Source organism: Trichoplax adhaerens, genomic scaffold (assembly GCF_000150275.1).
Source record: "Trichoplax adhaerens TRIADscaffold_11 genomic scaffold, whole genome shotgun sequence".
In the NCBI taxonomy this organism is placed as follows: domain Eukaryota; kingdom Metazoa; phylum Placozoa; class Uniplacotomia; order Trichoplacea; family Trichoplacidae; genus Trichoplax; species Trichoplax adhaerens.
The window spans coordinates 1,021,849-1,049,460 of NW_002060953.1; the positions used below are offsets into that span (position 1 = coordinate 1,021,849).

Genomic DNA, 27,612 nt, shown 5'->3' on the forward strand with positions numbered 1-27,612 from the left:
GTGGTAAAATTGATATTATTTTTAAATAGCGATATATCACTATTCATAGCCATTTTCTGAATGTCGATATATTAACGAGAAAAGTTAATTTATAATGATGCAAAATGGAGATTTTTCATCTTCAAGTATTAGTATGCAATACAATCTTTCTGAACTCGATTCAATTGAGATGGATTTATAACGATAGATAGATTCTCATATCCCTATACATTATAGAGTAAAGTAAATGATCAAGTTTAATATTATATTCGTTTACAACAGCAAATTTTTGAAGCTCTTCTTTTTATACGTCGTATCTTGTATGAGTAATTTAGTGAACTATTATTGCCATTTAATCTTGTTCATGATACCAAATAACTACCGTTAAGGTTATTGAAACCGATAGTTATAACTTACTACTTAAACAAAGCTATCGTCCGTGCTAAACCTTCATTTTATCCTTCTACCACCCTGTGAGGCTCGAAAGCTTGAACTAATTATCGTCCGTATACGAAAACTTAGCTGGGGAGGAGAAAGAAAATCAACCGTTCATTTATCATTCCGATGTAATATAAACTCAATCTGTAAGACTCTTATTGCTAATAACAAATGTGAACTGATTTCTTCCTTATTACTACATTCATTTCTTCCGTACCCTTATTGACTAGCGAATCACTTAATCAATGCATACTTGTTAATCACCTGTAACAAATCATCAAATCGAATTTCATTGCCAAGTGTCGTCGTCGCATACTATTTTTAACACGATGTTTATTTATCTACCTAATCCATCCTTTCTACCGACCCATTTATTTTTATTTTTTAACTTGATTTTATTATTTTCCACCAATAAACGCCTGTAAATCCTTCGGTTAGTAGCTATAATGCCTACAAGTTCAAACCTGACTACCCTAGCAGGTGGTCAGACATCAATTATTCCTTAAATTGTCGTCATCACTGGCTAATTTTATCCCAAAATTGATCTCTATATCAGTTAGAACGTACGACCAAGTTATAAAAAAAATACTACCGTCATTTGCAAGCCATACAGCTAAATTGACGTGAAGAAGAAGAAGAAGAAAAAAATAATAACACATGTCTAAGTGCAATTCATATTGGATATGTTTTGCAATTTTATTGCATTTAGTCATCATTAGCAATGCTAACAATCAATCCAGTGTTTTTAGATGGGATTGTTTAGTCTCCTTCACATCTGTAGACAGTCAGCCATGGAAAAGCTATGGAAGATTTTATTGCATTTATAAGCCGACGCATAAAATCTCACCTTATTACTACTGTCGTGATATACCTAAACCGAAGGATATCAATAGTCCTTGCTCCAATTCAACTTTATCTCATATTTTAACATCTTGGAATTCATGGCAATCTAATTCATCGCTAAATTTGCGCTATCGAACACGAACTATTCTTTATAGTAAAGTTAGTAACTTCAAGTCAAAGCCTAAATTGATGGAAATGAGCATTCTTGATCAACAGCATGAAGAAAATGCCAAGTTTACAAGATGGATAGTAGGACCGTGGTCTTCTTGTAAGCAACAATCTATTTTAAATAGTAACACGGCTACGAGTATGGCAAGATCAAGCCAGCATATGCTACCTACAACAATATCTAAAAGGTATAGAACAGTTCAATGTGTAAGCTATGATGGCCACTTTAGCCATGGTTGCTCAATTCAAGCCAGACCCCATGCAGAAGAAATTTGTGCCATTGGTAGTCAATGCCAAGTCTCTTCTTGGTCATCGTGGTCAGATTGTCAATTTAGCCATAATCCATCCAAATCGCCTCAAATAGGAATTCAATCCAGAAAACGCCATATTAATTATCTCAATCCTGATAATGGAATTTATTCGTGTCCTCCGTTGCTAGATCAACGAACTTGCAAGCTCATTCATAAGCCAAAACCGCAATGGAAAACAGGCGAATGGAGTTTATGCCAGATTCGTTGGCCTTCCTTATTAGCTGGGCAACAGCAATGTGGCAATGTCGGATGGCAATCGCGAGCAGTATGGTGCGTCAATGATCGAGGTAATATGGTTAATGAAAAATATTGCCAACATGATGGAGGACAAGAAAATAAACCAGTTTTCAATCGCTTATGTATAATCGATTGCAAGAGAGATTGCTTAGTTGGGCCTTGGTCAGAATGGTCATCATGTTGTTCACCTTATCGTTCATTTTCAAGACGCCATCGGCAAGTATTAATACCACCAAAACAAAATGGACAAGCCTGTCCACCCCTGACAGAAAGTAGAAATTGCTCAATGCGATCTTGCTATCAATGGTTTGCCGATAAATGGTCAACCTGTTTACTATCCAATGCTAATAGTCGTCCATATTGTCAAACTGGTCGTAAATTTCGTAGTGTTTATTGTATCGATCAAAATCATCGTATGGTCATGGATAGATATTGTAAATTATGGAAGCGGCCAGCTTTCAGTAAATCATGTACACTGCCATGCTTAAATGATTGCATCCTTAGTCGTTGGAGCGATTGGCAAACTGAAACATTACAACTAATACCGATAAGATTGAATTCAACCATGATGATGCTACAAGAAAATCGCCAAGTTCGTATACGTTATATCTTAGCAGATCCAGGTGTTGGTGGCAAACCATGTCCATATTCATCCCAGCTTATCGAAAGTATGACTGTTAGGCATTATTTGCCTATATGGATCACTCAGTCTTGGTCAAATTGTACTTGTTTTGCCGATGGATGTTACCAATATCGGACCGTAAATTGCTTTGATGTCTTCGAGAAGAGAATTTTACCCATGTCATTATGCCAATATCGAATGCAACCTCCATTAGAGCGAAAATGTCATGATCAACAACAAGAGCGCCCATTGCATTGCCAATTATCACCATGGAGCGATTGGTCTTCACCCCCTCCATCCTCATCAATGATCTTTTGCAAACCAAAAGCGCAAAATAAACGATTACGGGTTGTCCTACAATATCATTCTGTTGGTGGCCATCCTTGTCCAAGTAATATGACTCGTAATGGTCTTATCGTGGAATATACAAAATTGACCAATCTATCTTGTATTTCGTCTGCTTCTTCATCATCATCCATGCCGTACTCATCTTCATCCAAGCTATCATCTACAAATTTTTATACTTGGCGTACAGGATCTTGGCAAGCATGCCTATTATTAAATTTTGACCGAAGAAACCCGTTGTGTGGTGTTGGCATGCAATCTAGAATGGCCCAATGTATTCACCTAGAGAATAACAATATTGTTGCGCTTAACTATTGCTTAAAGAATCGATCATTAAAAATGCCAGAAATATTTCGAAAATGTTTCGTTCCATGCCAAGGTGATTGTAGTTTAACTCCATGGTCCGCTTGGTCGAATTGTTCACAATCTTGTTCTAATCACTGGATCAATCCAAATCGAAAGCGATATCGCACTTTTACAAATTATAATCGAGAAGAAGGTTTAAGAGTTTGCCGATATATCGATCCAAGCCACCTCGAACAGCAATCTAAATGCACCAATCGACATTGCTTTGAATACGCATGGTTACCCAGTCCCTGGTCCAGTTGTTTGCTCAAAGCTTCCAATTGCGGCCAAGGTTTACAACATCGCCATTTAACATGCCAAAGAAACGATTCAATCATTGTCGATCATCGTTGGTGCCAGCAATATGCTAAGAATAAACTCGCTATTAATCGTCGATGCTTCAAAAATTGCTCGATCGACTGCATTGTTAGTACATGGTCAGTTTGGAATCCTTGCCAACATGATTGCGGTGACAGCTTAAGAAATCGTACAAGAACTGTATTACGAGCTCCGCAATATGGTGGTCGTCCATGCCCAAGTTTATTCCAGTTAGAAATATGCCAAGAGAGACTATGCCATGATATTCGTTGGCATTATACAACTTGGAGCCAATGTCTATTTCGTAATCTATCGAAACGTTGTGGTCAAGGCTTTCAAAGCCGTAAAGTTTACTGTAGTGATCGACATGGCCATGTCTTAGATGATCAACGATGCTTATTAATAGCTGATAAACCAAATTCAGTAGAATCATGCCATATTGCATGTCCTGGTAAATGCGTTTATAGTTTATGGACTCCTTGGCAGCCTGGAAATTGCATCTTGAACTTACGACCCATTAATAATCGTACCAGTGGTAAACCACAATGTCGTACTCGAAGAATCTTAAGGCAAACCAGGAAACGCTACGAATGTTTACAACCTAATTTATTATTTCAACAGCGCTATATCGATGAAGATCAATTCTCATGGGATGCTGGCTCATGGGCTACTTGTCGAACTTATCCACGATCTCGTTGCGGTGATGGCTTACAATATCGTCCTATTTATTGCAAGAATCAAAATCAACAAATTGTTGCAACATCGTTATGCAAAACTAGACCACCTGAAGGAGTACGCGGTTGTCGAGAAGATTGCGATGTTGATTGTGCACTCTCACCATGGTCAGATTGGTCTTCTTGTTCAAAATCATGCGGATTAAAAGGCATTTCAACACGCCATCGTAGCATTCTTTTCAATGCTACAGGTATTGGAAAAGCATGCCCATCCAGTCAGCAATTACAACAACAGAAGTCTTGCAACATTCGCCCATGTGTAAATTATATCATAACTCGAAGTTCTTGGTCTGCATGTAAAACATCGCAACGTCAATGTGGTTATGGAAGAAAATCTAGGAGTATTACTTGCACACGTTATGACGGGAAGTATTTTGATCTCACCTATTGCCTTAATCAAAAGCTAACGCAATCTATGCAGGAGGTAAAGAATTTTACCAAATTAAATGAACTCATTCAGTTTATGGACATTGACGTTGAAAGAAATTGCTATATTCCATGTAAGGATGATTGTGTTATGACCAGTTGGAGCTCATTTAGTCCTTGCTATCGTAATTGTAATAGAAATGATAGTCAACCACATCGTATAAGGGTTCGCCATGTCTTAAGGCCTAGCAGATATAATGGTCAGAAATGTCCTACAAACAATATCCAGATCATAAATTGCACTCAATCACAAGCACAATGTGCACAAGTTGAGTGGCAAACTAGTCCTTGGCAGAATGGAACAAGACAAGTTTGGTGCCTAGATGTAAATACTGGATATAATGTCACAGGTTGTGATGAATTAACTAAACCTTCCACCAAAAAATCCTGTGACAGTAAATGTAATGAACCTTATAAGGAATGTCAAGAAGGTCAATGTATATGTAAGGTAAGAAAGAATAATCATCTACTTGAGTTTTTTTTTCTACATTCTCACATTGAAGAGTTTAACCTTCATTAGTCATTTCACTTGCAAAGTTTAGCTGGCGATGCTCAATAGATCTGTAGAAGTGATTAATCTAGCATAAAGGAGTTACTTCCAATGCTCTATCTACAACAAGTAAAACTTTAGAGATCGTAGAATAATCAATCCAAAATTAACAATTTAAATTTCAAAATTCCATCTTATTCAATCTAGAATGGAACTGAAGGTGATGGTCAAATCTGTTTGCCAAAATCAGGATGTTTCAATAATCATCATTGTCCAGTAGCAAATATGAAATGTGGTCCAAATCAACAATGCCAGTGTATTAACGGATACCACATGAATTGTACTTCTTCAAATCATTGCCAGTGCTTTATTGATGAAGAAGGTAAGATAAAAAGATTCTGAAGTTAAACCTAGTATCATCATGATCTTAAATCATCGAATTAAATCACGGTTAAAATTTTAATAATTCTTCTAACGTTAATATTCATAAATTTATAATCGCCATCTGATAAATCTATCTAATTATTATTCTCTGTGAGCAATAACATTTTGCCTTCTACTCTGGATAAATCGACGTTATTATCATTTATAAAGTATAATTTGTATTACTTCTTTCAAATCTATTTCGTTCTTATTTTTAAAGCAAACTTTATAATCTACTACTAGATTCTCAGGCAATCAATTGCCCTGTTGAGGAAAAAACGTCAACATCTGGAACTATCCATATATCAAAGGAACCAGCATTAGCTATTGGCTGTAAGCGGAAATTACATCTTCCAAAAGCTCATAATATTACTGTTCAAGTAGAATTTTTCAATCATCATAGTGTAATAAGTTGTGCCCAAAATTATTTAAAGTTAGTGCCTTCACGTGGTAAAGCGACCGTCTTATGTGCAAATTTAGTTGGCAGACATCAATTAGCATTTCCAGTTGACTCATTACTGGTTGATTATCATAATCGTATGAGAGCTATTCTTCCTGAGTTACCAACATTTGTCATGGAATATGCTTGGGATAAAAAATAATAAATAATGAATAGATAATCGAATAGATAAAATTGATTTTAATTAATAAAGTAAACTATGCAAAAATTTTGAAATACATAACCTTTGAACTTAAATTAACCACAAGTTTAAATTATAACTATTATTATTAGGGAAAGTAATCATTGACGCGACTGGAACTGGTTTACGAGTATATGTGTGTTTGATCTTAAATCATTTTTACAAGCCAGATTGCCAGCATATGAGTAAATACTCGCTAGTTACAGAAATCGATAGTTAATTTTTACAATCCGATGCTTATATCGAAGAAGTCATGGTTAGACTTGCCTTTGAGTAACAAGACTCTTTTATACCAACTAAATATCTATCATGCTAGTTTTATAAATTAAACTTTAATTTATATTGGCCACTTCAATTTCTTACTCTGCTATTTTTGCTGTACGAAAATACAATATATTAGCTATTTGCATTACTTGGCCATAACTTTTTCGATACGATCTGATAGTTTCATGTCGACACATGATACAGTTGTCTTATTGTATCTTTGCGTAGGATTTATTGCTTATTTTACCATGATTTTGGTGATATCTACTGAATAGAGGTATTGAAACAACCTCATTACATCTATAAGATGTATGATTATTCGCTATGATCGAATAGGATGATAATTTGCCCGAGTACAATTTCTATTTAAGAGGTAAATGGTATATTTTACTCGAAAAAGTTACATACAACTAATAAATCAATCGATTATTACCCAAACTATTAGTGTACGTCTGTGAATCGATGATGATGCAGTCATGGTCAAATCAATGACTTTATTTTAACTATTTCGCAGAATAGATTGGAGTGGGATATGACTTTACGTCTGTATAGAGATTAAACATATAGTTCAAAGCTAAGTATTTACTGTAATGAAGTGAGGAAAGTTTTGGCAAACCGATTTCTGGTGCTGAAATCTGCTTCCATCGAAGTAGCAGGTACATAAAAATGCGCCTATACTGTATTATTTCGGTAGATTACTGCCAGTTATCAATGCTTAACGTAGCCAGATAGAAAGTTCTTGCTAATCCACACTAATTTCAATATCGTCTTGTAATAATTTCAGCTAATTAAGGTAGTTATGTGTTAGGAATACAGTGATAGTATACAGTGTAAAACTTTATGTTTAATAAAGTAAGTCTTGATAAATATTAAGAACTCATACATTATACGTCCTTATGATTGAGTAGTTGAGAAAAATAAATAATTAAATAAGGCTTTCGAAAATATCGGCTACTGGTTGTAACAGAATAAAATTTCAGGCGATGAATAATATTACGGTACTTTCGTCTAATCTAGACGGTGTACGATGGAAAGAAACACCGAAAAAAATGCATTTAAGCAAGCAGGAACAAAATTTCTAGACATATACATTTATTCATCTTCGCATACAGATGACATTAAGCGTAAGGTATATAAAAGTTCAAAAAAATAATTAAATGTTATTTGCGCTACATTAATTTCTTAGTAGCAGAGTGTGCTATTATTCCAATTACATTTTCCTCATCCACATGGCGATTAAAAGTAGACATTGCCTATTATTCAATTGTTGTCTTAGTCCGATGGTCATTAATGTCTTGTTTCTAAGATTTAAAATTGACAGTAAGCTACGCTAAATACAGTAAGAAATAATAATCATAATGTCATCACAGTCTGATAAATAATGAGGATATAGACAGGAATAGCTTAATGACAATCTTATTAATCGTACATGATATAGAAGAATTTTTCTAATTATTATTTTTTAGTCCAATGATAAAAGCTATAACAGAAATGAGTTATATGCAGAAGCCAATGAAAGATTATTAACATTCATTAAGTGAAAGAGAAAAGCCGTTAGGCAAATAAATGGTTATTCTAGAGAGAAATAGTCAACAATTCATAATCTATTGCGATACCAGTCTGTGAATTGCTACAATATTTATTAAATGGTACTGTCTTTCCATTTTGTTGTCGTAGGCAAAAGAGGATAAATTAATACTTTTAATAATGCAAGAAGTCGAAGTAGATTTAAAAATAGTCAAAAATTTTCATAACAATAAGAATTTCTCGACATAAAAATCTAGTTGCTGTCTTTATTATTCCTCTAATTGGAGATTAAAATCCCATTCCATGAAATGAGATGTTGACTTGGTATCATAATTTTTTCTATGGGAATTTGGAATCATACCACATGAAATCCATTCTTAGCATCAATCTTCTTTATAGAAACGCAATGATAGAACATGAAATCAGATAAATATCTTTGCGGTATCTTTATCTTTGGTTTCATTAGACATTCCAAAAGAGATTCCCATTGCAATACATAAAATCTAGACAGTGTCCCATCAACGCGTCTACATAGTGTATATTGGAAGAATATTACATGAAATTATATTCGAGATCTAGCTGCAACACATGAAATGTGGCCAATATCTTTGTCAATTTGACTAAGAGATGACAAGAATATCACATAAAATTGTACTAGGATTTCAACTGTAGCATAAGAAATCTTAGCCTGCATCTCATCAATCTGACTAATGGATATTACAAATATTTAGTATGTAATCATAACTAAGCATTCCTATCAAATTATCAATCATTCCATCGGTAAACTACTGCAACATTACTTAAAACCCAGTTTGGCATCAACTGTTATGCTAAAGGCTTTGATATGATCAATTTGATCCCATTTCAGGTCTAAAATGCAATCATTCTTGTAATTACGTAGTAAACTTTTCTGTACTCTAGAAATGGTTTGGAGAGATCGTAGAACCGTTGCAGACTTCTAGACTGATTCAATTTCATGATTATTCCATTTACTACGATTACATACATATATGATATCAAGATGGTATAGAATACATTATATACCATAGATTAGGATTGAGGTCAATTTTCTAATACATACCACGGTAGGGCATATAATTAGAAATTAAAATGTTACAATAAACAACCGAGTAAAGAAAATGATGGATGAAAATAAATCAATTTAATAATTTTAATGTACTTTATACATGAAACAGGTAAAAGTAATGCAAGCTAAAACATAAAATCTCTACGAAAAAGTTAAATAAGCAGATTCTGGTCACCTAATAGACTAACAAATGAAAAGCTTAAATTACAAATCTGATCATGATATTATCAGAAACCATTGACGAACAGAGAAAATACAATCAATTCAAGTATAGAATTACATTATTAAGTAAAATTATCAAGGTATTTTGACTATTTTAATAGCCCAAAATAAAAAGATTGTAAATATTTCGCAGCTACTTGGCTATTGCAGCTTAGTAGTTGCTGCTGTGGAAATAACTTTCTCCTATTTGTTGGAAAAAGCTAAAACATATCACCTACATGTGATGAATTCGTTTCTCAAATCATATTAACTTATTTCTTGGCTGTTTAATTGAACAGTAAATTTTAGTTCTAATTGCATCTTTTCGATTATAAAGGCAAAAAAAAACAGAAAGGTTGAGAAGATATTATTAAAGATATGTAAACAATTTCTAGATATTTGCCCATTAAAAGGACTGCTGGCCATTTAATTGCAATTGCTGAAGTAAAAGTAAATTTTGCATGTTATTGGGATTGAATTGATCTAGTGGATTTTGATTTAATGCCTGCTGCTGAAGTAATAACGGTAAAAGTTGTTCTTGTGTTCCAATTGCAGGATTTGCTAATACGTTTAGTAATGGATTGAACTGATTAGTTTGGCCATTAGCTGGTGTATTTTGCCCTTGATTTTCGGTCTTGCTGTCTGTGGATTGATTTTCTTGATTATCATTGCCCTGCTTCTTTTGAACTTGATTTTGCAACGTATTAATCTTCTGCTGTTGTAATAAGAGCGTTTGTAGTAATTCAGTTTGTTGCTGTTTGTGTTTTTCTGTAGCTATTGCTTGTTGTATAGACTGTTCTTGCTGTTCACGTTGTTGTAGTATTAATTCTTGCAATTCTTGTTGTTGTTTTAAGGCAGCTGCTGTTTGTAGTGCAATCTCTCCTTGTTGTTGATGATGTGCAATGGCATCTTGCTGAATTAGAACTTGATCGCGTAATTGCTGAATGATAGCTGATTGCTGTATAGCCACTTGTTCAACTTGTTGCTGCTGGGAAATTGCAGCTTCTTGTAAGATAGATTGATAGTCACTTTGTTCTTGTTGTCGCTGCAACAAGGATTGATACCATAGCTGCAATTGCGCCTCTTGAAAATCAACTTGTTGCTGTGCTGCTAGCAAAGTGTATTCATTGATACTTTGATCCTGAGTAGGAGGATTGAACGTATCTACTATTGAAGGCGATGCTGATGAGGAAAATTTATTCGCACTGAGTCGATCTATTTCATCTCGCCCCGTTAGTAATCGATTGGATTCTTCCGATGTTATACTAAATCGATCATCATTATCCAAATTTTTATTTTTAGAACGACGAGTTTTCCTGGATTTTTTGCTACTCTTGGGGGTTGACGATTGATCTTAAAAAGATTAGGATGAATATTTACCCATAATTATGCTATAGCAATAGTTTTGTTAGCAATACCAATCTATTAATCAATTACATATATTTTATCATATTTCGCTGTGATCTAAAAAGATTTGCTTGCTAATCTGCTCCACATACCATTTAAAATTTAGCCCTCAATAAATAATTATCATTTTATCAATTTATACTGAGATCACTACGGTATTAGAATTTTATTTTGCTGAAATGTAAATAGTAATGATGTAAGAGCAAGGGTAGGATTACAGATATTGCTATTCGTAGAAGATACTAAATTAAGTCTTTGACTAACGGAGGATATCGATTCAACGTAGATTTATGATCACCCTTTCCATCTATCTCCTCATATTAATTAGAAATTATTAGCCTAACTTGAGATCACTACCTCGTATAAACTAAGAAGAAATGATACTAATATCATTTGTTAAGGATCTAAATCTGAAATATATTGCAAGTAAAAAGTGTTGATTCACTTTTACACTTTATTCATGTAACAAATTCTCTCAATTTATTTAAGAACTACCAATCTATCCTGAGATCGCTACATAATTTATTAAGAACAGTAACATAAAGGTATTACAGGTGCTGGTACTAGTATTTATTACGGTATTAATCTCAGATCTCAAGTGACTACGATATAGCGATTTGCTTGCAGTTAAAAAATTTTGCTTATTTTTAAATATTATTAGTAAATTGCCGATTAATTATCTGAGAACATTTCCCCTTGCAAGGTAAAGGTAAAATAGTAACGGTAGATGAATGATACTGACATTATTTTACAAATCATATTAATCTGAGGTATAAACTGCTATAATTGACGAGATAGATCCAAGCTTTGGGAGCTAGCTATCTTTGCATGAACTTTCTATTTTTAAATTAATAACGAAACTGTGATCCATACCTGATTTTGCTTTATTATTTAATACATCTTTGGAAGGAGTTTCCTTTTCACTTTCTGAATCACTCTCACTGCTAGACGATTCCTGGTCTTTTCCATTTACAGAAGTGGTTGGCTCTGAATCTTCACCTCCTTCAGAATCACTTTGGTTACTTGCAACTTTGTTCTTGCCTTTTTTACTCTTTTGCTTCTTGCCTTTTTTCGTGCTTGACTGCTTAATCTCATTTGGGCTAGACTTTATTTCTTTAACTGCCTCAATTAGATCTTTTAATAACGTAGATGTTGCTGTATCATCTTTAGTTTGATTAGTAGTAGTAAGATTCTGAACAACTGGAGGTAATGGTTGTAGTTGCTGTTGCACTTGTGGCTGCTGTAGTTGCTGTTGCACTTGTGGCTGCTGTAGTTGTTGCACTTGTGGCTGCTGTAGTTGCTGTTGCAGTTGCGCTTGCTGTAGTTGCTGTTGCAGTTGCGTTTGCTGTAGCAACTGAGCATTTTGTATTGCTCCAATTTCAGTTGATGATGGAGATGCAGTTAGTACTCGGCCTGAAAATGAATGATCTAAAACCGACGTGGGAGTGCTATTATTACTAGAGTAAGGTAAATTAGGGGAAACGGAATGATTTGCAGTTGTCCTATCTTGTAATGGATGCGCCCTCACTCCGTTTGTAATAGCTTGTGCACGGGTTGTATGAGCTGGCTCTGATGGAGGTAGAATCTACAGTATGTAGAGAAATTCAAGATTTAGGTTATAAGCAATATCCGCTAATTCTACTACTGTGCGTTGACTTGATAAAACAACAGTGAAACAATACCCTATTTGATTTTTGTAAATGGTTGGTTGGTGTCTTCGCTCTAGCTACATTAACTTTATCAGATATCATTTCGGCCTAAAATATACGAAATAATTCAATGTTATAAAGTATTCGATTCCATGAATAAATGTGAAAATTACTTAAGAAATCATGTGCCTGTATTTAAGGATAGGATAGAAGATTGCTTTAAAATTTTCATGATTATTTTCAAATGCGAAATGTAGATACAAGTAGAGAATAGCGTATCAATTTAGCAAGTTTTAATTGTTAGTTCCATTTATGACCTTATTTCTACTATATTGTATATAATATATATGTAATAAGTAACTAATATAAGCAGACAATTTGAAAATTGTATACTGTTGAGTTGGTATTGCAGTTACAGGAAGATGATGATAGAGTAATTTAGCAAGTTTTAATTCAACTCATGACCTTATTGCTATCACTCAGAATAGCTATGTAAAACTTTAGCCTAAAGAACTACTAACAGATCTATCAAGCTATGAGAATAATAGGGTACTGGTACGAGTAATGCAGATTTTAGTTAGGAAAATCAGTAAATTTTAACCATCCGTCCGACCCATTTTGGGCCTAATCGCTATTTCATGGGTAGATCTTTTAGAGATTATACCTTTTAATTACTGTATAATATTATTGCTAATGGTTAGATTAACATGAAATTTCTAAACAACGATGAGATTCAATACAGGAACGGATTTACAATTTTAGTACTCACCGGTGTTGTACTACATTGAAACATATAGATTAAACGCTGCCTATTATTATTCGGGACAAGCATAATTAATAGCAGCAAGCTATTAAAGATTTTACTGCCAGTGATATGATGGCAGGCTTCTAGACGTTCAAATTGGAGTAAATCTTGTCTCTCCTAAATGGCGGAAAAAAGAATTGAAATTAAAATCATATCAAATCGTTGCTTGTAAATATTATCAATCAAGAATGGATTCATCTTGGTTAATTTAATTTTGCAATGGTAATGTCAAACCTTGGTTGCAGCATCGTACAGAATAATATCATAGGGACATATTCTCAATTCTGTAGGTTGTATATTGAGCAAATTTCTTGCTTTTCTTTCCTAAATCGAATAAGCAAGATGAATAGATGAGCAATAATTTAAGAATGTGTGCTACTAATTTACTCAATTTACTAATTTAATGATTATTCAGTTTTCTTAATTGTAAAATAGAAGTAAGATCGCCATTTCAACAATAGAAACGGTTGTTATTTTATCAATAAACGAATTTATTTGATGGAGTTGATACTTAATTCTATGCATTTTACCTGTAGATGTTGTAGAATGTATTTTGCGGTCATAGTTTCCATTTCTTCTTCGTAAACTAATGTGCTCATCAGATACTGCGGACAACAATAGCGACCATCGATTATAATTGTTAATAGAATATACGCTTAAAGTCATTCCAATTTACTTCAGCATAAGGTAATCTGAGCTTTTTCGCATAATTTATATGGCAAACTACGATAGAAACCTTATAAGAACTCTTTAGCTGTCAATAGACTGTCGTTATAGAATAAAATGAAAGTTATCTCCAGACGAACTACTGCTTTGGTTCTCATATCGTACATTTTATGGAATAAAAATAGTAAAAGAATCTATCCGCTTACCTCAACTAAGAATGATTCTCCTCTACGTAATGCTAAAGTCGCTGATCGATGATTGCCTTGAATATTGAAGGAGTATAAGAGAAAATAGCAACACATGAATATATGCAACGGGAAGACAGAAAATTCGAATATGTTGTAATGGAGACGACCATAATATACATGGACAGAAAATAGCACAAATGTACAAGCGTTCGATGAAACTGGAAAAACTTGATAATCCATTTAGACTGTAACTAAAACGCACTATTGATAGAATTACTAATAGCAAATAAAATTACTCTCAGCTACTGTATTAGTTCTTGTAAAATTCTAAATTGAAATGATAACTCAATGTCTTTCTGACTTACCCGCATCTCGGCTGTCTCTACTGGAGGGGAGGCCCTAATTATAGTAGAAAGAAATCGGCACTTAATTCGGGAAATGGATGTAATCGCTAGATGTCTTAATTTTGCCCCATAGAATAGGTAAATAGTACTTTATGCCAGAGCTATTCTCAAAGCTAAAGGCTAGATATATTGATTATGAACGTTAAACTTTGAAAGTCAGTTTGAGTTATCATTGCCCGTCTACTTCTAGAATGGGTCAATAATACTTTATGCTAGAGCTTTTCTCAAAGTTAAAGGCTAGATGCAATGGCCATGCACGATTTATATCGTACTCTGCTTAAAGTCAATCAGAGTTCACAATTGCTCTTAGTCTATATACTTCTAGCTTAATTGCAGTATCCTTTATGTCTATCCTTTGATTCAATACTGAATAAAAACTGGACATAAAGAATCCATCAAATCTTATACTGTCAATATGCTTAATCAATGTTAAACATAAATTAAACATAGAAAGAATTTATCCATTTTTATGTCATCAATGCGTTTAATTAGTATAGAATAAAAACTAGACGTTCGCCTAAAAGATCCATTCATTTTTTACTATCAATATACTATCAAATTAATTGACGTTATTCATCTAGTGCATTTATTAGTAATGATTTTGAACTGGAATAAAAATATCATAGTAAAAATTATTTTCTTCTATTTCTACGATAATATTTGGACGTCAAGATGGAATTAATCTTTCGCTAGGATGAAAAATGCGAGAGAAGAATTTTGTTCCGTTTGAACATCAAATCTTTGCACGGATAGATGGAATTCATCTTTGGCTACAGTAAGATGAGAAACATGCAGAATGTAGGATTTTCTCTCAATTTCCATATCAAATCTACGGTATAAATGATAGAATTAATGCTTCACTATGACGGATAAACGCGAAAAATATAATTTTGCTCATCTCCTATATCAAATTAAGGGGTAATAGGGACGATATTAATCTATCACTAGGTACAAAAAAAACGTGAAAATTGTGTGATTTTGTTCAGTTTCTACGTCGAATCCATTGCATGTAAGCATAGAATTAATCTTCGACTACGATGGAAAGATGACAAGTGAATGGTTTCGTCTAACTTTTACAGTAAGTCTACCGTTTCTTAACAGGGATTTAGCGCTGCAAAATGACAAACTTAAAAAAAATAATTCGATTTTGTTCAGTTTGAACGTCCGATCTAGCGTTATTAGCATGAAATTAATATCTGGTCGTGATAAAATTATGAAATAAAAGAATTTCTTTTCAGTTTCTACGTTAAATCAAATGAATTAGCCATTGACTATGATGAAAATACGAAAAGTGAATTATTCTGTTCAGCTTCTGTATCCAATCCACAGTTTAAAATAAGAAATTTACCAATGAATACGATGAAAGCACTAAAATTAAATCGTTCTGCTCTGTATGTATCAAAATCTTTGGATATAAAGATACACGAAAATAAATCATTTGGCATCGTTTCACTACGTTTTTCATGCCTGATCTAGTTAATTCTACCGTTTGTGGCTACAAATAAGTCTTCAACTAGGATGAAAATTTCAAATAGATGATCATTTTCTTCAGTTTGGTCTGAAACTTATGCCTATCCTCTTTGACTAGGATGAATATAGCCCATCATTGAATCCTTTGTTGGGTCTATATATCCAAAGCTATAACGTTAAGGGAATTTATCTTTGACTTAGATGGTATAAAATACAAAATAATAATTTGTTCATTTCTTCCTATTCAATAGGTACTACAAAGAAATGGATTTTCATGTTGTCAAATTGATCATTTGATGTTGTCCATAACATGATCTACCCGACCGATATCATATCGATCGCGACCCCATTTAACAGCGTTAACCACAACATGGATCGTTGTGACGATGGAACAAAAATCAATATTAATTCAATTATCTTCTACACGTTTACGAGCATAACTGAGCGGTCTACGCTAAATAGACGAAGACGGATGAATAATAATTCATAAAAAAGAATACTTTACAAACTGAAGAGAATTCTTTTCAAGCAAAATTGAACATACATCTAAGCTCCGATTTCGTTGGCGTGTTTCCCATGGATCAGCAAATGAGGCTCGTACATGTTCAGATTTGTTGCTTTGAGGGGATTGATTATTTCGTGATCTAAAATAGCAATGGAATAAACATTTCAACTCACATCAATCCTCTCCTATCTACCGATCATCAACATAGTATCTGTCATGTCTATTTTAAATAGGAATAACAAGCGGATATTGATCAATTTCTCAATCATTGTTTTCAATATGAGGGCTACTTTTATCTTATTTGATTCCTAAATTAATGGAACGATTGTAAAGGAAGGAAAGGATTCGCCAAAATAAATTACCTTGCCTTATTTACTTCCTTGGGATCCAATTTATGTTTGGGTTTGCTTTTTTCATTGCCCATGTTGTTTTCCTAGATTTTGATTACTATGTCGATAAATAGAAGTAATGTGATAAGATCGTTTTGATCTGGCAAGAACCAAGATAGGAAGATAGTTAATAATTGAAGAAATGACTGAAAGATATTGCTGTAAAGTAATGAAATAGAAGACAATATCGATCATGAGCAGTCAGGAATGGATTGCTGTACTCGTATGTCTGTTTTTTTGTATTATTTCTGTAATGTTTTTCATTATCCTATTTGTAATGGTTGTAGTAATAAGTTTACTAGTCCTGTAGTCGGATGAATCGCTGGAGTTACTCTAATACAATAAATTCACTTTATTAACGATAAACTACGATCAGCAAGTTATCTAAACATCGTGTAACTTAGTCGAGTTCTACCAAGACTATAGAGAGGCAATTAAGAATAAAAAGAAATGGTGAACTAATCCTTTCAATATGGGTATCTCTATATTAACCGAGACTAACCTGTAATATATTTGATTAATAACGATCCAGGTGATATCGTTTCTAGTTTAAAACTCTTACGTCCAGTTGAAATGGCGGGTGAAATAACGATGGTAAAGTGATAAAATTTGGCGAATTTCTTTAATTAAAGAGACAATAGCTAATGTTTAGATTAGGATCCGCCCTAGTGGAGCAAGACAGAGATGGAGCGCGTTTGATTTTGTCTATTTTATATAAATGAACCTGAGTAAAATGATATTTTATGCCCGATTTACAATTGTCTTGATGTTCGTTGGCTGGATCAAAATAGAGGATGGAAAAGCCAAATAGATGGAAGAGTAATCAAGGATGATAATGATGATGAATATGTTTTCATGAAAGTTGCGTTAAAGGACAAGGACTCGGTTAATTTATTGAATAACCAGCAGACGACCCCAACTGCTTTATCATGAAATGATACTGTATCGTCAAATATTGGCATGGAGTTGGATTAGAGGCAAGTGTATCCTTCCAATCTGGATATGAATAGAATTCAATCTATTACTGCAATAACCAATTAAAAGAATGATGACGAAATCAAGGTACAGAATAGGAAGAAATAATTTACTTTTGTCCTACATTGCTGATGTCATGTTGGCTTTGTAATGTTAATCTCCTATTTTGAATCACTTTTTCTTTCCTCTCGCAACTCTGACCTATTGAGTTGATGACAGCATTGAACTGATCGATGGATTATCCTATCACATTGTGATTATATTTAATATCTTGGATACATTGGATAGGAGTTAACAATCACTATGATTCATCATCAAAACAGTGCTGATGAATGGCATTAGTAACCATATTGCCTATTTGAATGGATTGATGATTATTGAGTCGAAATCGATCAATGAGAAATGATATTCAAGTGATGAAGACGAGATGATTGAGATTCTATCTCGTCTATTATGATTGTCATAAAGATGCAGTATTGACTCTATTATAACGATATTCTAGTTCAAGATGGTATTGTTTATTTCCTTATGAATATCCAAATGATATCTAATTGCTTAATACATGAATCTAGCGGAAACAACATTAAAGCGTTGTTGTTGCAAGAACCGCCATGAGTTGAATTGAACATAGTTGCGCCAATATTGAATTTGAATCAATCCGTCATGGGTACAATTTCAATTCAAATGGAATTGTTTGAGTGATTACAATAACATTTGTTGCTTATGGGAGTGTATTCCACATTATCCTAAACGTTGAGATCATGAGTAACTAATTTAGTGTCCGATGTAGGTTTGGTAGCCATCATGCCTGTGCTGTATTTCGTAAGTTAGTACAATAGATTATCTTGGCCATGGATTAACCTTGATATGATAGTCATAGCATGCAATAACTAGTTATCATCAGATCATCTATTCTGAAACTGACTAATCATGATGAATAGATCTGTCCTGAAGCTTATTTACTTCGATAACTGGATCGTTGTATATTCTCAAAGTGACAGGATAGAATCGATGTTGACGTAGTTGGTATTCAATAAGTTGGCATTGAGTGTGTGCGTAGTTTTATTACGTTTGGTTTATCAAGCAGTTGGTGTTGAATGATGGAGTCATTCTGAATAAGGGAGACATGTTGTTAGCAAGCTAGTAATAGGATTTACTTTTTATTGAAGGGCTCAAGTTGCAAGCCTATGGAGGTTTTAGTGATATCGATTCATTTCTGATGGACGTTTAAATGGAAAGTCAAATGGTAACGATGACTGATCGAGTTAATCCATCATGATTGTAGGCAGCTGCATTGAGTCAAGGAATGATGATGGCGGAGTATTGATGCTAGCTATAATTAACGAGTATTAGTTTTATTACTAAAGACAATGCAATAAATTTGAACAGTTTGGCATCGTGCGAAACTATGCAGTAGTTCCATGATCATGGTAAGATGATGATGGATTCATTCGGTAGTGTAGTTATGCTGATTCTAGAGGATAGTATAACTCATGATTGCTTGAATATTTCCTTGCGAGATCTGTTCTGTTGACCATTGATGATGGTTGGTACTTGACGTCAAGAGTTGTTATTCTGAGTCACGCGAACGTCGAGAGGGGCTAGATACTCGTCTGTTATTATTGGCAATAGTGGAAATGCATTCAAGTTAATTATTGAAGCTCGTCATTGAACTTGATGTTGTGGCATTTTTTTAACCCACTTTCCTTCACTGTAGCATGGCTGTAGACGATTTCTCTTTCATCTAGCTCCATGCCAGTCGTTGCAATTGACCGTTAGTTTACAGCAGATTGTTAAGTTAGCTCGTGTTACTATGCAAAGGAAAAGACAGTAGCGCCACGAAAGATCAATTGGATCTGCACTCTACAGTCAAAAGTTGTGTGTAAGGAGAAGTGAAGGAGTTGATTATACTCCCTGAAAGTAGTTATCACAGCATGATAACCTACTAGCCAGCGGAACATCTACCGGATATACACTTATACAGCACAGTAGAAAGTTATGCGAGCGAGTTGATCGCTCTACACGAAAGTAGTTACTAGATAAATATTACCATGAGCCTCTAGCCCGCACAACATGTACTAGATATACAGATGGTTGGGTCAAGGAGAAGCAAGAGGGTTGATAGCGCCACACGAGAGTAGTTTTTTTTACAGAGCAAAGCACCGTCCATGTTTTAATGAAGTCGATTTCGTTATGGTGCTAATGGCAATAGGCGACCCATGTCAGTTTTATGTTGCTAAGTTACTATATATGCACCACAAGTTTTGACCGTAAGTAGAAAAGGACTACCATACAGTAGACCTGCAGGTGTAGTGGAGATAGGGATAAGTAATCTATTAGTTTAGGGTAGTAGTTCGCAAGTTAAGTTTGCGACTAGTTTTGAACATTGCAAATGGCTATGGCTATGAGATTGAAACAGTCAAAGCTGTGTGCAAGAGAAGTGAGCTAGTCCATTATTGCACCTGTGTAACAAGATTGCTCTACACGACAGTAGTAACAATACTAACTCACTACGCTTCTCCATAACCATTGCATTCCTGGCGATAAAAGGCAGCATGCAATGAGATGATTTGCCAATCTATGCGTAGCACAACCTTGCAGCCAGGCAGGGCAGGCTACCAAAGAGAGTTGGATACTTTTCCGCCATGCTACAGTCGATCGGATTTGGGTGGAAGCTTGGATGCACAAGGAAGGTCGGAAGGCTCGGAACTACGAGCTTCAGGATCCTGTACCATGGACTACAGTACAGACAGACATGGGGCTACTTTGGTCAATAAAATGGTGTGCAACACTTGACGATGGCAGTACTTTAGTTTGCCGACAGTCGATTCTAAATAGACTGATTGTTTCTAAATTAAGTAATATTGCATTCACTGTTACTAAGCTCTGCTTACGAGCAGTCAATGGACATCATGAACGTTCTTCAAATGAATACGAGTGATTTCGAAAACAGACACGCAAGATCTAGACTGAGTCACTGACTATTTTTCCACATTTTCGGCCTTATTCCATACAGTACGTTAGAATGTTTTACTGTGCTAGAAGAAGACTTCGACTCGGACAGACGGACATCTCTTACCCGATGAGGCCATACTGTCCATATGGAAAAATGGCTAGTTAGTATGGATTTTCCGAGACTATTTTCGAAATCACTGGCACTGATTTGAATAACATCGACGATCTTATGGAACTGTCCAAGCGAAAATTGTTGTCACATAATCATATAATGTAATAAGATTAATCGAAATATGACTTCATGGAACTTGCAGACAAAGTAGTTTTAGTCCAAGAATAGTTAGTCAAAGCATGGTCACTTTTCACTTCACTGTACAGTACTGTACAGTGATAGTAATTAGACCTCAATCTTTTACAGTACTCGTCACTGTAAGACAACGTACTGTAGTTTTAGTCAAAGCATTGTCACTTTTCACTGTACTGTACTGTACTGTACTGTATGATAGTAATTAGACCTCAATCTTTTACAGTACTCGTCACTGTAAGACAGCGTAGTTTTTCAAACTAGTTTTAGTCAAAGCATTGTCACTTTTCACTGTACTGTACTGTACTGTACTGTATGATAGTAATTAGACCTCAATCTTTTACAGTACTCGTCACTGTAAGACAGCGTAGTTTTTCAAACTAGTTTTAGTCAAAGCATTGTCACTTTTCACTGTATGATAGTAATTAGACCACAGTCTTTTACAGTACTCGTCACTGTAAGACAAAGACAGTGACTTGGATTTGAACTTCAGATTATGATCGGTGATTGATTACTCTACGTACATTTCGGGCAATTGCAGCAAATTGCTGCACAATTTGCCCAGACGAATTTGAATTTTGTGCGCTGGGAGTATTTGAGGACACTCTGTACTGCATAACAGTCAACCTTTTCACTGTACTGTATAGTAGGACTAGCTTTGCACTGGACACACTTGATCCAAGACTGATCTTAGAGTCCAAAATGGATGAAATGAGCATTTGTTCAAGAGGCATGTAGCCTTGCATAGAAGGGCATTTCTTGTTCTCACCTGGGCTTATAGCGACTTTCAAGACTTCTCTTTCTAGTAACTAGTACTGCAACATGATGGGGTCCGCAATTTGCGGTCTAATAGGACTAGAATACATTGGAAAGTAGCCATTTCATCAGGCTCTCCTTCCATGCGTCTTGCAAGTCCCATGAGCATAGCTATGTCATTTAATATATACCGAATATATATAATACTGTATATACCGAATAGAAGGGCATTTCTTACTCTCAGCTGGGCTTATAGCGACTTGCAAGACTTCTCTTTCTAGTAACTAGTACTGCAACATGATGGGGTTAGCAATTTGCGGTCTAATAGGACTAGAATACATTGGAAAGTAGCCATTTCATCAGGCTCTCTTCCATGCGTCTTGCTAGTCCCATGAGCATAGCTATGTCATCTAATATACCGAATAGAAGAACATTTTTTGTTCTCACCTGGGCTTATAGCGACTTGCAAGACTAATCTTTTGTAGTAACTAGTACTGCAACATGATGGGGTCCGTAATTTGCGGTCTAATGGGACTAGAATACATTGGAAAGTAGCCATTTCATCAGGCTCTCTTCCATGCGTCTTGCAAGTCCCATGAGCATAGCTATGTCATCTAATATACCGAATAGAAGAACATTTTTTGTTCTCACCTGGGCTTATAGCGACTTGCAAGACTAATCTTTTGTAGTAACTAGTACTGCAACATGATGGGGTCCGCAATTTGCGGTCTAATAGGACTAGAATATATTGGAAAGTAGCCATTTCATCAGGCTCTCTTCCATACGCCTTCTAAGTCCCCTGCCATCTACAGTACTCTATACTGCCGATTCTACAGTTTAATGTACTGGAGGGTGCTGCAATGGACATGTCCGGACGTCCGTCGACTGCCGTCGTCGACAGCCCATCATGGATCAGTAGACTACCTCGACTACTGTTGCAGGTGTGCAGGCATCATGGCTTAGTATAGCTGTTAATCTTGCAAGGTCGAGTGCGACTTGGACAGGCTCAGTCAGCGACTCCTAACCGCCATTCTTGTCCAGAATTCTGGTTAGCCTTGCAAGAGAATTTCGATCGATCGGCCATTTTTAAGCGCTATTTGGACTTGGAAATTAGTACTACAATATTGCTGAGTATGGCTAATACACCGTCGTTTGGTGGTGGTAGTGGCGGCTCAATGTTTGGAGCAGGTGGCAGTGGTTTTGGCACCGCGGCCAAGAAGAATCCTACGGCCAATATGGGTGGCTTTGGCGCTGCCAACAATCCCAACGTTAGTGGAGGCAATTTATTTACAGGCTTTGGTGGAAATCAATCCAACTTTTCAATGGGTCAAAATCAATCATCTCAGCCTTCTCAACCAGCTTTTTCATTTGGTCAACAGCAAGCATCATCGCAACCTAATACCAATACCATGCAGCAACAGCCACAGCAGCAGCAATCGACTTTTGGCGCTTTTGGCAATTTCAATCCATCGGCGAGTGGGAATAATAATAATAATAATAATCCTACTGGTACGTTGGGCTTTGGTGCACCATCAAGTACAACAGCAACTTCTTCTGCCTTTACTTTTGGCAATACAGCACCATCGATGGGTGGCAAGACATCATTATTTGGTAGTAGTAATCAACAACAGTTTGGTAATAATCAACCCCAATTTGGTAGTGGAAGTACAAGTACTACAGCAGGATTTACCTTTGGCTCCTCCAATCCGACGACAACGACCGCGCCGGGTGCTGCTGCTAACCCACAATTTTCATTGACTAACCCTTCTACGTTAACCACTGCGACTACTACTTCGGCCACAACTTCATTCTTTGCCAACGCAGCTGGTACTTCTGCTGCAACAAACAATCCATCAACTGGCTTTCAATTCAATAGCAATACTGGTAATAAGCCACTCCAATTTGGTAATTCTACCCCAGCAACATCGTCGTTGAACTTTGGTAGTTCGACAACGACCAACACCAATCCAACTGCAGCGACCACTGCCTTTAACTTTGGTACTCCAAAGACACAAACGGGTGGCGTAGGCAATATAACTTTAGGTACACCTAAAACCGGTGCTATGCCAGCGTTGACATCGCAATCAATCAATCCTGCCGCTGGATTCCAATTACAACTTGCCAGTAGCTCGACAACAGCCCCAACGCTTGCTAGTTCAGCTTCTACTGCTACAACGGGTGCTATCCAATTTCAATCTGGTGGCATGAGTGGCGGTACTACGGCGACGACAGGTAAGATTCTGCTGTCCAATGATAGACTTTACGCCCAAGTAATTGTTTACGACTGTAAAATAAGGAAGGAATAACGTTGTGGATGGAGCATTTGCTCGATTAGAAAGATACGTTGTGCACCGTAATGATAGAATAGGAGCAAATGTCTCTCTACTAGTACATAGATACCCATACACGTCAACTGTCTGATATTACTTGTGTGATCAACACTCATGATCTCAATTTGTTATTGATACATTCTAAACTATGATTTCTAGCTGCTAAGCCATCATTCTTTGCATCCACCAATACTGCGCCATCGACATCCACTCCTGCCAGTACTGCAGGATTTACATTTGGATCTCTAACCACGACTGCACCGGCTAGTACTGCGGCCACCACGGGTGGAGCTAGTAGTCAATCATCGACAGGATTGAATTTTGCTCCGACTGCATCAACAACATCTGCTCAAGCACCTCAGGGTTTCACATTTGGCAATATAACTGCTCCGACCACATCTGCTAAAACGACCAAACCGACTGTTACTTTCAATCTTCCTAACGATAAAACAACTGGTGCTAGTAGCGTGCCAACATCATCACAAGGGATTGCATTAACACCTTCAGCTCCTAATCAACAAGCAAGTGCTACGACAACAACATTACCTGGTATGTACAAAATCTATCGTTATAGCATAAACGGTGCCAATTAGCCTACGTTGAAATTGATATGATTCGTAAGCCACTGTCTTGTTTTGATAGCTTCTACCTTTCCGTCGTTTCAACCTACAATGGGTAAAACAACAGCCTCAACATCTACTTCGGATAAATTCAATTTTGGTAAGAGTTGATTAATGCTACACATTGGTTTAACGCTTTAACTTTACTAGCTACACTTTCATCATTTAATGCTACCTCTGATAAATTCAATTTTGGTAAGAGTTGATTAATGCTACACATCGGTTTAACGCTTTAACTTTACTAGCTACACTTTCATCATTTAATGCTACCTCTGATAAATTCAATTTTGGTAAGAGTTGATCAATGCTGCACATTGGTTTAACTTTACTTGCTACACTCTTTTCATTTAATGCTACCTCTGATAAACTAAATTTTGGTAAGAGTTGATCAATGCTGCACATTAGTTTAACTTTACTTGCTACACTTTCATCATTTAATGCTGCTTTGCGTACACAACTTTTCGTGTCTTGACAAGACCATTAATGTAGTAACCAGTAAGTGTAGAGGTTAATTGGTCCAAACGATTGAATAAAAGACTCTTGATCGTTTAATTATCAATAGATGATGGTGATACTCTAATAGTGTTTGTTATATTACTTCATCTATTTGATCAGGATTAACTACTACCGCAACTGCTGGTATTACAACATCAAGTGCATCAGGTAAGGTCTTGGCAGTATCATGCCTCACTAAATAATTTGCAATACACCCGGTGCAGACTTAGTCATCTATTTTGCGTTCAATTGACACTCTCAGAGTAGATTTTTATCATGAATAGAGCCAATTGTAATACCTGTATGCCATTAGATATTCGTATTGCATGGACTAGGTATAAAAGTTTCTGTAACATAAAAGAACTAGTGAAAGAGATGAAAAGGATCCTTTAATCGTTTTATGACACTGTAATAGTCAAAACGTTATCCGTAGCACTACAATGACTGCTAGTTTGTAACGGGTTCGTAGTACAGCAGAATGGAGCGAATAGATTGGTAGCTTATTATCTTTTGCATTAACCATATTACAACAAATTCATTATAACTACCAAGTGATTCGCAGTAAAGTGACTACAGATGGTAAACGAATTAATTTATATAATTGAATGAAGATAAAGCCTAAGGTGTTGGAATTAAAACAATCACCGATAACGATTAATCGTATATGTAGTAGTTTTAAAGGGCTTTCTGAACTAAAGTAGTAGAAATTCCTTACCTTGTTAACAATGAAGTAATGTAGTAGCTTTATTCGGAATGAATTTGTGTTTGTGCGTTAATGAGCTAGACTTTGTTAAATGTAAATCTATTTATAAAATATATCGTCCATGAATGAAGGCATTACTCACTCTATCTTCAATATTCAATCATATATTGCAGATAAGACCTCATTTGCTTTACCAACGACCAGTACGACATCCAATGCTGCAGCTTTAGCAACGGGTTAGTTAAATACTTGGAATTACCAATGATTGTGATGATACACTAGTGTACGTGTAGATTGATCACTGTGTTACGAAAAGTACCTGCATTGTTGAGAAATTGATTAATTAAGGACTTTTTTTCTCTTTGTAAATAGCTGACAAACAGCAGGGCAGGTAAGTCAGGCTTTGATAATATAAACTTTAATAAAAAGAGTCAATAACGTGCGACGCTACGTTACCATACTATAATTCCTATCTCTAATAATAATTATTTCATAAAAAACTTGACAGTCAAATGAAATTAACTTTTCGACAGCTGGATGATTACGTCAATAAGGTAACAGCAGTGCAATATCATTAGCAATCTATCCTATTTATATTATCTAACAACACATGATAGCATTTCCTTATGGTAATGATTGACCATGGTAAGAAACCTATTCTGATTATTTTTACATGTCATTATTGACAGTGGAGCGTAGAATTGGAGGAACAGGAAAAAGTGTTTTTGAAGCAAGCCGCTCAGGTTAACTCTTGGGATGATATCATAAGAGAAAATCAAAAAAAGGTATCAAAGCTGTGCTAATTCAAGATGATATGCCTGACAATCAGTTATCATCCCATGTATTTGCCATTTTAAAAAATTAGAACAAATAGTTATTATAAAATATTATCTTTATATTTATTTAGATCATAGATCTCAGCGACTATGTAGAAAATTTAAAAGCCGATCAAGATCGCTTAAATAGTGAACTAGACTTTATTGACACTCAACAACGGGAGCTAGAGCACTTGCTTTCTCCTTTGGAAACAACTGTCCAGCAACAATCTAGCTCGTTTGGTTCTCATCTTATTGACAAAGAAAGGGAGCAAATGTATAGCAGTGCTTGTGAACTTGATGTGCGCTTACAACAGATGTGCCACGATTTAACCGAAGTTATTGAAAAATTGAACAAGTGCTATAGTGGACAAAATAATAACCCTATGCAACAAGTCACTAAGATTCTCAATTCTCATACTGAGGCATTAAAATGGATTGATAAAAATGCTGAATTCTTAAAGAGAAAAGTGGATAATGTTGTAAGTCAATCTGAAATTAAAAGGAATGAACAAGAACACAGTTTACGACTCGTAAGTTTATAATTGCCTATATGAAGATCATTGACTGTAATGCGCTCAATTTAATCTCATCACGTAATCATTTTTACTTTTCAGGCTTTCGATTAAGACCAGATGTTAACATTTCCGGTTATGAAGAGTAGGCAACTTTATCACTTTAGACAACGGTCGCGCTTACAGTATAACTCAACATAATAATTTGAACATAATACGAACATCTTATTGCCGATGGTAGTCCTACGCATGTTTGCGACTA

The 27,612-nt window shown here is 35.4% G+C and overlaps 3 protein-coding genes across 3 annotated transcripts; 2 read left to right on the top strand and 1 right to left on the bottom strand.

Annotated features, from left to right (window-relative positions):
• Positions 1-1,074: 1,074 nt before the first annotated feature.
• On the top strand, positions 1,075-6,281 carry TRIADDRAFT_59505 (uncharacterized protein; the record flags this gene model as incomplete). Its single annotated transcript, XM_002115465.1, has 3 exons — positions 1,075-5,214; positions 5,464-5,638; positions 5,923-6,281. The coding sequence occupies 3 exons, from the start codon at positions 1,075-1,077 to the stop codon at positions 6,279-6,281; spliced, it is 4,674 nt and encodes a 1,557-aa protein (XP_002115501.1).
• A 3,524-nt stretch (positions 6,282-9,805) lies between these two features.
• On the bottom strand, positions 9,806-16,917 carry TRIADDRAFT_59506 (uncharacterized protein; the record flags this gene model as incomplete). Its single annotated transcript, XM_002115578.1, has 10 exons — positions 9,806-10,752; positions 11,680-12,391; positions 12,489-12,563; positions 13,225-13,377; positions 13,495-13,584; positions 13,791-13,865; positions 14,133-14,188; positions 14,480-14,513; positions 16,533-16,632; positions 16,856-16,917. The coding sequence occupies 10 exons, from the start codon at positions 16,915-16,917 to the stop codon at positions 9,806-9,808; spliced, it is 2,304 nt and encodes a 767-aa protein (XP_002115614.1).
• A 9,789-nt stretch (positions 16,918-26,706) lies between these two features.
• Positions 26,707-27,380, top strand: TRIADDRAFT_29876 (uncharacterized protein; the record flags this gene model as incomplete). The annotated part of the gene is made up of 2 exons (XM_002115466.1): positions 26,707-26,805; positions 26,928-27,380. Coding segments are annotated over 2 exons (552 nt in total), but the record flags the coding sequence as incomplete, so codon positions are not given.
• Positions 27,381-27,612: the final 232 nt, after the last annotated feature.